This window comes from Triturus cristatus, chromosome 6 (genome assembly GCF_964204655.1).
Source record: "Triturus cristatus chromosome 6, aTriCri1.1, whole genome shotgun sequence".
NCBI lineage: Eukaryota > Metazoa > Chordata > Amphibia > Caudata > Salamandridae > Triturus > Triturus cristatus.
In genome coordinates this window covers 1,842,081,522-1,842,092,524 of record NC_140589.1, presented here as the reverse complement: position 1 = coordinate 1,842,092,524, position 11,003 = coordinate 1,842,081,522, and the positions used below count along the sequence as shown (strand labels likewise).

General features: G+C 44.0%; 1 protein-coding gene across 1 annotated transcript in view; it reads left to right on the top strand.

Annotated features, from left to right (window-relative positions):
- Nucleotides 1-995: 995 nt before the first annotated feature.
- The window catches only part of EIF2B4 (eukaryotic translation initiation factor 2B subunit delta), an 89,343-nt gene continuing 79,335 nt past the window's right edge, over nucleotides 996-11,003 (top strand). The window contains exon 1 of the mRNA XM_085613290.1: nucleotides 996-1,298. Within this exon, the coding sequence (XP_085469416.1) occupies nucleotides 1,232-1,298 (67 nt within the window). The 5' untranslated portion in view covers nucleotides 996-1,231. The remainder of the gene's footprint in view (nucleotides 1,299-11,003) is intronic.

The following is an 11,003-nucleotide window of genomic DNA, read 5'->3' as shown; positions in this document are numbered from 1 at the left end:
ACTAGCCTGCATGACCTACAAGCTGAGGATGCTGTTGTGTTATTACCTAATAAAGAGATTTACAACTTCATCTGCGTGACTCTTCACTACAGTTGTCTTAAACCTATCTACCATAAGAGTCGAATTGGACTGGTGCAAGGTGGCCACTTTAACTAGTGACCAGCATATGCCTGGCCAACTTCTCACAGTGTGGAAACAAACAGCCCACAACCTGTCACTCCGGCGCTCTCGTCGCAACTGCCTGAAAGAACAGTTACAGGAGTTGGGACGAGAACGGCAGAATACAAGCAAGAGCTTGAAAACATACAGTGCACGAAGTAGGCGCTCATGAATAACAAGTTGCACTTAAAGCGACAAGAGCAACTTGTTATCTCAACAGCGTCCCTCCCGAAACAAATGAAAGAGGAACGCGCCAGAGCTTATCTTTATGGGGCCATGTGTTTAAACACATGGCCATATAAAGATAAGAAAGCTTTCACGGCAGAAGGAAGGCAGACGAGCCCGTCCAAATGGGATGGCTCCGAAAGCCAAACGAAAACATCACCAACACCACTTTTCCAATGGCTGGCCACCGTTTAGCATAAACGGTGACGCCAGCCAATGGAAAAGAGGGGCGGGCTTAAAGCCCTTTACACAAAATACCTAAAAACATTAAATCTCGCCAGCGAGACTGCGCATGTGCGCAGCCTACGCTAGCCGAGACCTAAAACCCAGGTCCAATGTCGGCAGCTCTGGCCGTTATGCTACATCCCTTTGTTTGTTTCAGAGTGTGCTTCAACGAGGCTGGCTAATGATGCACTTGCAGCGTTTGCTTGTGTAAAGAACCAGTTTGCACACGCAGGGACACATATGTGCGAGAACCACTACGGTGTCCGCAGGGGGCCACACGTACAAACCTAACAGCTTGCTAAATGGGTCCCCAGTTTGCAAGATAAAATACGGTTATTTCACTTCACTGCGCAATGTTAAAACAAGTGTGTTCCTAAAGACCTGCCCTTCTTAAAGATGGGGACCGGAAATCACTCGGTGTCCTGTGCCCGGACTAGAAATGGCGTGCGAAAATCACCCTCAGCGTTGTGCCTGGCCTAGCAATGGCGGCAGCAGTCGCCCCGCTGCAGAGTTCCCCTCCAGCCGCTGGGGGTCGCTGTAACGGTGACTGTAGTGGTTGCTGGCAGCTCCCGTTGGAATCTGGGGCAGGCGCCTCCTCGGTACCGGCATCAGGACCAGCAGCATGGCGGAAACAGGAGCGGCAGAGGGGACCGGAGGCAGCACCCCCGGGCGGGCAGCATCATCCCGCGGTGAGAGAGCCGCACGCACGTGCTGTGAGATGAGAGGCTCTGAGAGCCCATCATGGAGAGGCAGGCACGGGGCACAGGAGGGCTGACAGCTGGAAGCAGTGACAGCACAGGCAGCGAGCCTCAGTGACAGGCAGGTGTTAGATCCGGGGGAGGAAGAATGGAGGGTGAGAGTAACACCGAGAGCGTCGGTGGGTAGGGGAAGGCAGGGAGTGTAGAGCAAGAGTTACCGAGAGAGCCTGGAAGAAAGCATGCGACCGGGCCAGGGAAATAAGGCAACTAGGGAGCCAGTGAAGCAGGACACTATGGTGCCGCGAGAATCAATGCACTGAGAGGGAGAAGCATGTCATGGAGGGAGCCCAGGAAGAACAGAGCACGGAAGGAGCTACAGATAAACAATGCACTGAGAGGGAGAAGCATGTTCTGGAGGGAGCCAGGGAGTAAAGAGCACTGATGGAGCCACAGAGAAGCAATGCAGTGAGCACTAGGGAGAGGCATGTCGCGGAGGGAGCCAGGGAGAACAGAGCACCGAGGGAGTAACAGAGAAGCGACGCACTGAGAAACCTAGACAGTCATGTCACAGAGGGATCCCGGGAGAACAGGAGCACTGAGGGAGCCACAGAACAGCAAAGCACTGAGAGAGGTAGGGAGAAGCATGCCATGGAGGGAGCCAGGGAGAACAGAGCACTGAAGGAGCCACAGAGAAGCAATGTACTGAGAGGGAGAAGTATGCCATGGAGGGAGTCAGGGTGAACAGAGCACTGAAGGAGCCACAGAGAAGCAATGTACTGAGAGGGAGAAGCATGCCATGGAGGGAGCCAGGGAGAACAGAGCACTGAAGGAGCCACAGAGAAGCAATGTACTGAGAGGGAGAAGTATGCCATGGAGGGAGTCAGGGTGAACAGAGCACTGAAGGAACCACAGAGAAGCAATGCACTGAGAGAGCTAGAGGCATGTCCAGGAGGAAGCCCGAGAGAACAGAGCACCGAAGGAGCCACAGTGCAACAATGTACTGAGAGGGAGGAGCATGTCATGGAGGGAGTCTGGGAGAACAGAGCACTGAGGGAGCCACCTGGAAGCAATGTACTGATAGGGAGAAGCATGTCATGGAGGGAGTCTGCGAGTGCTGTCTTCTCTGCAGTGCTGATATCGGGGGAAACTTTCAAGTCGACAATCGAGCGTGCGAGCAGGTGGCAGGAAACCAAAAAAACCCGGGTGTTGCCATTATAGCTCAAACTCTTGAGACCTATTGTTGTGAGGGGCACCGAAGAAAATAAAGACGTGGCTTGCCAAATTCTTTCTCCCTCCCCACCCCCCCCCCCCCAATATTTTATGCTTTTAGAAAGCAGCGAAGCATGCCGCCTGTGCCATGCTTCTTAATAAAAGCGGACGATATTGAAAAAATAGAGCTTGGTGAGCCGCGCCTTTTGCTGGAGTGGGGCGAGGTGGGGCTTGCAGAATGCCCAACCAGAGTTTGTTGAGCAGCGCCAAAGAAAATAAAGGTACGGCTCGCCAAACATTCGCTGGAGTGGGACAATACCTACAGAGTCGAAAAGAAAGGGGAAAGGCACGCTTTTGCTGCCCCAAAAAAAACCAATGGTGTAAAAATAGGGTTGGGTGAACTGCGCACAAAACAAAAGTCGTGCTGCTGCCATTGCTGAAGTACAAGCATGGTTCATTTAAAAAATATATATGTTGTTGGAGCCGGCAGCAGCAGGCAGGCAAAAGGGCATGTAAGAAAATAGTGCTAACAGACTGTAAATAAAGCATACAGAGTAATGGCACATGTAAAACGGCCAGTCCTTCTGGAAGGTAACAAAAGACGACAGGGAGGGACTAATATTAACATATCAAAAGCCAACATTTACAAAGGACAGTGACAGCAGCCAATGAAAAAGATAAGCGGAGAGTGGGTGGAACTTCAAGCCCATACCTGAATACAGCATGTCTCGTAGAGACAGCGCAAGCGCTGCCTAGTCGTGCCCTAAAAATCCTAGTCTTCAGAAAGTTTGTGTTATTTTACTGTGTCATGCAGTATGTGAGTTTCTGACCCTGCTGGACTGCTCATCTTTTCCACTACCGAAGAGTTGAGCAAGTTGGCTATTGACTTTGATTGTAATAGTAATGTTTCCCTGAGACATCTGTGAGAAGTGACATTGCCCATGGAGGGTGCTGGCAATAACATTTGACTGCCCAGAAACCAAAGAATATGGTAAATGTACACATACAAAAGTCCCATATATGAGGATAGGCAAGCACACCTGTTACGGGGTACTGGGTAAAACTGTACAGTGTTGGAGGAGGAAACCGCCTCCCCACTACTGCCAGTCAACTCATAGCCTTGTAAGATGGGGGTAGTAGTCACCCTTACTATGTTGTATACCCTCTTTTAACAGAGCTTGGAAAGAAGTGGAACTTCTCCAATGGGCTCACTGATGTTTGACCACAAAGTAGGTCAGAAGAAAATTAGGTATGATGGTGCTGGTCTACAAGCCATGGAGACTTGGTTTCTTTATTCGTTTTTATTTTTTATTAATTAACAGTTTTTATTAGGCATTCCAAGTATTTCATTTCATAAGGCTTTATTCGAACAAAAAACAAGTTCATAAAAGCACCACAATAATAAACAACAATATAAAAAACATTCAGAGGCGGAAAATTCATTATCTTGAAATTGTTAAAATAGCATACTTTTCCTAGCATTAATAGATTTAAGAAGGAATGTAGCCGTGTAAAAACACACATCGGGATGATGTAAATTAAAAAGTAAACACATACAGTCACGTAGTGATCTGACCCCAAATTTTACAAACAAGGGTTTCAGATAGGCTGTCCAGAAATGTTTGTACAGCTGGCAAAGCAGAAGAAAGTGCACGGTGCTTTGGGGAGTAGAGTTATCACATGGACATGGACCAACTGGACGTAGGTTCAAAGAGGGGAAGGCAACAAGGTTGTGGACTATTTCCATTCTAAGTCTGGTCAACACAAACCGATGTGCCTTCCAGGTTACTTGGGATAAATATGGTTGAAAACCCACAAATTCATTTAAATCGTGGTAAGAAACATAAGATGAAAGATTAGAGCTATTTTGGTGTCTTTTAATGGAAACCTGATGTAACAGACGACACTGTTTAAGGTCAGATTTGGACAATACATCTGCCCCATGATGATCCACAATGATATTTATGTTAAAGATCTCCCGAAAGTTGTCAATAACATACTTTAACCAAGGGATCCTTGTATAATAGTCCAAAGTAAGACAGTCAGAAATGATAGCTCTACACAAAGAGGTCTCTTCTTTGGTCCAAATGGAGCGCCATAGGGTCAATGGTCTAAGGAGGATCAAATCAGATAGGTGGTAAATGCCCAATTCGTTATGCACTATGGCATTAGAGACAGAGCTTGGCAGGCACAAGAGTTTTTTCAGAAATTCATTCTCTTCGACCTGAAGGGATCCTGCCGGGGCATAGCCCCATATACCGGCTCCGTACAAGGCAATAGAAACACACCGTGATTGAAAAATTTTCAGCATGTCGTTTACCCGCCTATCCCCCAATTTAGTAGCCATTGTAAAAATACCATAAGCGCTCCTGGCCATTTTAGACCGTACATTCTTATGTTCATATGCCCAGGTATTTTTGTTTGGAAAGGTAACCCCCAAATATGAAAAGTTATCAACAGCCTGAACCTTTTGACCCTCTATAAAAAAAGGAGGGCTGTTTTTTACCGTGCCTGCGACCATATTCCATAACAAAGGTTTTGGATTTGTTTAAAACTAACTTTCTGCTTTGGATAAATTGCATAAAACCATCCAGCAGCTGTTGAAGACCATATGGTGTACGTGAAATTAAAACCGCGTCATCCGCGTAAAGTAGCACAGGAACATATTCATTTTTAATTTTGGGGGCATCCACAGCCAGAGATTTAAGAAAGGAATCAATCTCATTGATAAAAAGTGAAAAAAGCAATGGGGCTAGCACACATCCCTGGCGTATTCCCCGCCCTATTTTAAACATGGGTGTACATTCACCTTGCGGTCCATAACGGACACATGCTCTCAGTTTGGTATAGAGGCGTGCTAAAAAGAAGACGATACCCTCCGGGGCCCCCATTTCTAACAACTTTGCCCAGAGAATACCGTGATCCACCAAATCAAAAGCACTACTTAGATCCGCGAAGCAGAGGTAAATAGTGCCAGTCTTAGCCAAAGTATATTTACCGACGAGCAGTTCTAAATTTAAACACTGCTCAATCGTACCACGGCCCTTCCTAAAACCAAACTGGCTCTCAGCTAAAATACCGTTTTCCTCCGCCCATTCCTCCAATCTCACTAGGAGCACACGGCTCATAACTTTTACAGAAGAATCCAGCATGGAAATCGGTCGATAGTTCTTGGCTTCCCCACGATTGCCTTTCTTAAAAATTGGGATTAAGATGGATTCTTCCCAAGTCGGGGGCATCTCATTACTGACGGCTACATTAAAAATATTGGTAAGCAGAGGCCCCCATATTTCTGGGACCAGTTTGTACACGTCAATTGGTACCCCATCTGGGCCCTGTGCTTTACCCCCTTTACTGTCCCGTATACTATCTAAAACCTCCAATACGGTAAAATTTAATGGGATATGCGGCCATCTATCCCCTGAAACGCCAGATGCACTATCTGACTGAAAAGTATTATAAAACGATCAACATAGCATGAAATTACACTTCTTTTGTCATAATCAAAGTGTGCATATGCAGAAGCCATGGAGACGTCTTCTGTTACAGTACCATGTGATAGGTCTTTAAGGTGTACAGTTTTGGGGAATCAGTGTTTCAGGATCACTGTTTCTGAAGATGGATACTTGGAGTTGAAGGTCATAATCAAGCCGGCCTACTGTTGAGAAAGAAACCCGCCCATTCCTTCGTGCCTCTTGGTTTGTGATCTATGCTTGAAAATCTGTTTTTTCTTCTTCAACACTTCTCCCCTCAGCTTCCTGTCTCACCCTAATTCCGACTCCAGCTTTTTTTAAAATTCATACTCTGCACTCCACATTTGTTCGTCTGTAAAGAGGACACAAAATAGCAGCTATGTACTACATTGCTCTTTGGTTTAAACTTACTTTTTGTGGAGTCATTTGGCAGTCACAGATTCGGAGAAGAAAGGGAGAGTTTCAGGAAAAGATGCTGTGATATGCAGCTTAAAAAGGGAGAAAACGGGTGAGAGTGGGATGCTAAAGTAAAGAGTTGTGGTAGGAGGAGACAAGTGACAAAGTGGCAAGGGATAATAGCTGCTGTTCAGGCAACGCATCAGGACCCATAACAGAAAGCTTTTTCACCACCGAAGATTGAAATTCGAAAGATGAAGTGCTCTACACCCCTGGGCTGGAAGAGCGTTTACATCAGTTGTCTAGGGAACGGTAACGCATGGTAGCCATGTGTGTGATGGGCAGTACTTTTGCACGGCAGCATTCCAGGCAAGAGTAGAGATACAATTCAGGCTGAATATAATAGGTTGAAAATGTGTGGGAGCAAGACGCACGAAGACTTGGTTTTGTCCAAAAACCAATAATGGATTCACTTGTGGTATTATGGGGAAGATGCTGAGAATTTTAACATGTCGCTAGAAGTGTGCACACGGCAAGAGAGAGCTCAGAATCGGTTCACTTGTACTGTGGAGAATTAGTTCTAGAAAAAATGATAGATCTTCCATTGTCTTGATACACTTAGAAATTGTTGATATGTGGACATTGTGAACTTTATTCTACTTCAGACATCAAACGTGCATATATATGTGTGTGTGTGTGTATGTATATATATATATATATATATGTGTTTGGGTGGTGCAGTGGTATACAAACATATTACACAGGAAACCCTGAAATATCAACAATATGTCATGGTTCTCCTTAAAAAAAAAAAAAAAAAATCACATGACAACCCCCAAGGCACTCTGTGGAACTCTCCCATTGTCAGGACTACTAGGATTATTCTGCATGGAGGACCAAGATATGTGGCAAGGTTATCTAGATTCTGCAGCTAGAAGGGAACATTATGTGTTACATTGGCAGTATTATTTCGGTACAGTTTATGCTTTACAATATAGAGCTAACATGAAAGGTTGTATTTTAGAACACTGACGATAGAAGGCCAAAGTATTTGACCTTTCTGGACCTTTGGAAGCTCAAGAGTTGAACAAGGACGAAGAAGCAGCTCCACATCCTGAACAGCATTTTTCATCACAAAATAGCATAATTGTTAGTCGGTACAAGTGTTTTTCTCTCAGAGAACAAAGCACAGACTGGAGTGTGAAATCCTATTTCTCCTCACTTGGGATGTTGGTATCGTCTTGTGAATTTGAGATTTCACTAAGCAGTTGATTAGGAATTAGTTGTTGTTATAATAAAAAAAAAAATCAGGAGAAGCTCTCTTCCTTGTAGAAATAATTGACTGTAGAATAAGACATTAGCGCCCTTAGTATACAATCGTCCCTAGAAGAGGCAGGAACTCTTTGCAAATGCAAACTGGTTCCTTGTTCGTGTCAAGTTCAGTGGCTTAGCAAGGGGGGTGCGATCCACCCTGGGCAGCACGAGTTTTGGGGGTGGCCCCCCTGGTTCTTACTTGCAGCCGCCGAGGGGCGGCAAACACAGGAATCGCCAGCAGCCCCCCACCCCGCTCCTAACCCTTGGCTGCCGGGTGGCATAGGGTCTAGCTACACCACTAGTCAAGCTACAGCTAGAGGTCTTCAAACAGGGGGCCGGGATCCTCTGGGGAGGGGGCTTAATTGATCTGGGGGGAGGCGGTGGTATGCTTGGCAATCGTGCATTTTATTGCATTTTTAAAAGGGCAACTGAATTTGACTGCACTATTTAAATAATCGGTAGACTTCTTTAAACATTGCCAATTTGTTAGAATGCTTGTGAAAACGTTTGGAGGGGATGTAGGGGGGCCGGCCAGTTTATTAAAAAAAAATATATCTTTTTTTCTTATGGTTTTGGGGGTCACAGCATTAAAAAGTTGGAAGACCACTGACCTACACCAATTGTAAATCTTTCAATATAGAAAGAAATGACAGTAATAGGTCACTGTTATAGAATCCAAATTGTGATAATTGTTACTGATGTGAGTCTTATCGGTATTTGGCTTCGTTTAAGTGTTCTGCTATTAAGAAATCACGTAGCCATTTTAAAGTAGAGTATTCATAAGGATCAGTTGAAAAGCCAATGACAGTGCTGTGTCTGATGATCAAAATTATTTACTAAGCCATCTACAGTGTCATGTTCTGAAGGTCAATAGTGCCTGGACACATTTTTGTAAAGATGCACTTAAGGGTGCAGTGTTTGGAGACCTACAACTTGATCTTATTGATTCAGTTGCACGCATCATTAAATTTTTTAACACGCCTGTGCGAATGAGATGATATAAGAATGTGATGTCAAAATGGAAGTGTAGTGATCCAGCGGAAAGGGGCAAATTTACATATCCTCCCTAAGTCACAGACCCGTCGTCAAGCTAACTCACACCCACATTCATTGGTGGGGCCCATAACACCAATACACATAAGTCTCTCTCACGAGTCTGCACACAGGAGGAACGGTGTATCCGCTGGACATGTGGTGGGGGTACCTTATTACCTATAGGGAAGAAAATGTTATTACAGAATATACATATTTACATCAACCCCTATAGGATCCTAACCTTAACATCAAGGCACTCCACCACTTGGTCGATGGACCAATTAGTTGGACTGGTTGATGGTGATTTAGAACCAGCTAAAACACATTAACGCTTCAGAATCCTCTACTAACCTAATGAAAGAACCACAAACTCATTATTTCTGTTGATCAATATTTGATTTATCTAATTCTTCTTTGCAATTATATAATTAGCATTTCGGTCAATCAAATTTGAATTTCAGTCTATCAACACAAATTGCATGACATTTTATATTTACCTATTCTTGCTATAGGGTTATTTTGTAATTCAATTGGCTCTGCATAACCCAAATTCTTTGCTCAATCGGAAGCAGGCCAAGACTCAAAAGTCCGGGAAAGTTCTCTGCTCAGCACGACATAGTCCCAATGATCTCCAAAGGACCAAGCAATCGTGCAAGCGAATCGATCACGGAAATTCGGAACACCCATTTGGAGCGCACTCTCCTCCGGACAAGATCTGCGACCCTCGTTATTTTTTCTCTATTCTGCTACCCTTTTTATAATAAAATTCTGGGTAACATGAAACATTTCTCAGACTAAAAAATTATATGATTTGTCCATTTGGCGAAATTTGTAATATGGTCCAGTTTTCCCACTGACTTTGGTTCCCAGAGAAATTGCTGGGTCCCTTCCTCAGTCCATATCATACTCATGCAACATTGTTGAATCTTGGTTATGTGTGACTATTGTTTCCTCTGGTGATTTTTACTGACTGAAGTTTGGCAGTCCTCCATGTTTCTATCCTTGACCAGGAACACTGTGCTCTGAATTGAGGATGTCTGGAGATCTTCGGAGCCATCCGAGTCTGCGCAGAAGACATCGCTCTCACAAGACGGTGGCCACTTCCGAACTCCATTTTGAATGTCATGGCTTGGTTGGCCCGAATGCCAATTTAAGCAAAACAAACACAAAAGAGTAATTAATATGCGGAAATGAAGATTCTTATGTTAAACCCTCACTAATCCCTTTATTTATTAATATTTTCCTAGTTTATAGCGACATTTAAAGCAATGATACTCACTATTTGGCATCAACAGGAACGCGAGCGTCACCAAAGCAACATAAATCATGCAATATTCCATCACCACACATACTACTATTAATAGGCGTACCACAATTAGTTATTAGTTATTCTGCCATGCAAATAGCAATGAGTCCCGCGTGTAATTTGTGTTTACCAAAAATGCATGTTGTTGGTTAGTATAACACAGCACACAGTTAATTCAAATTAAAATAGAAGTCAGTTACGTAATTAGTATTTTCATGCAAAATAGAGAAGGTATACAACATTTTGCTTTACCTGCTCCATCAGTAGAAAGGAACCTAAATAGATGTCAGTGGTTTCTTTGGGTCTACCATTACTTTTAAGGGATCAGGGATTTCTGGGAAAGTTTGTAGCTTTTAACAGCGAGCATCTTCTTGGTTGGACACACCAAGGAATGCTTGACATTATGCTGTTACTTTGGAAAATACAAGCCATTAGAAGGCTCTAGGAGTTATTTGATGGTGGTCTTCAAAGAATGCGTCACGTCTGTTATATGCTGTTTGAGTTTTCAAAGTGGTTGAGAAAACTGAGGTTTCAACAGTGTTGTTCTCAGTTGATGATTTGATTGTCAGGCATAAGGACATTTTTAAAGATGCGTTGGGAATGCTGCAAGACTTTTAATTTACTGTTGAGCTGAGAATGACAGTTTTCCTATTGAACACAAGATGAGGGCTGTGTTCCTCTTAGTGTCATGTAGGAACTTGGAAAACATGAATCAAAGGGCTTTATTAGATGCCTAGATAGCTCATTGTGGTTATCCCCTATTGGTATAGTGCAAAAATGTAATAAGAATTTCAGGCTGTGTGTTGATTTACACTTGCTTAGTCAGGCCATCAGGGCCAATGCCCATCCCCTAACCAAAATTGATGATCTTTTCATCCATTTCAATGGAGCTAAAGTGTTATCCAAACATTCGGTCTAATATCAAAGTTTTATATCCTACATTATCTCACCCCTTATGGATTT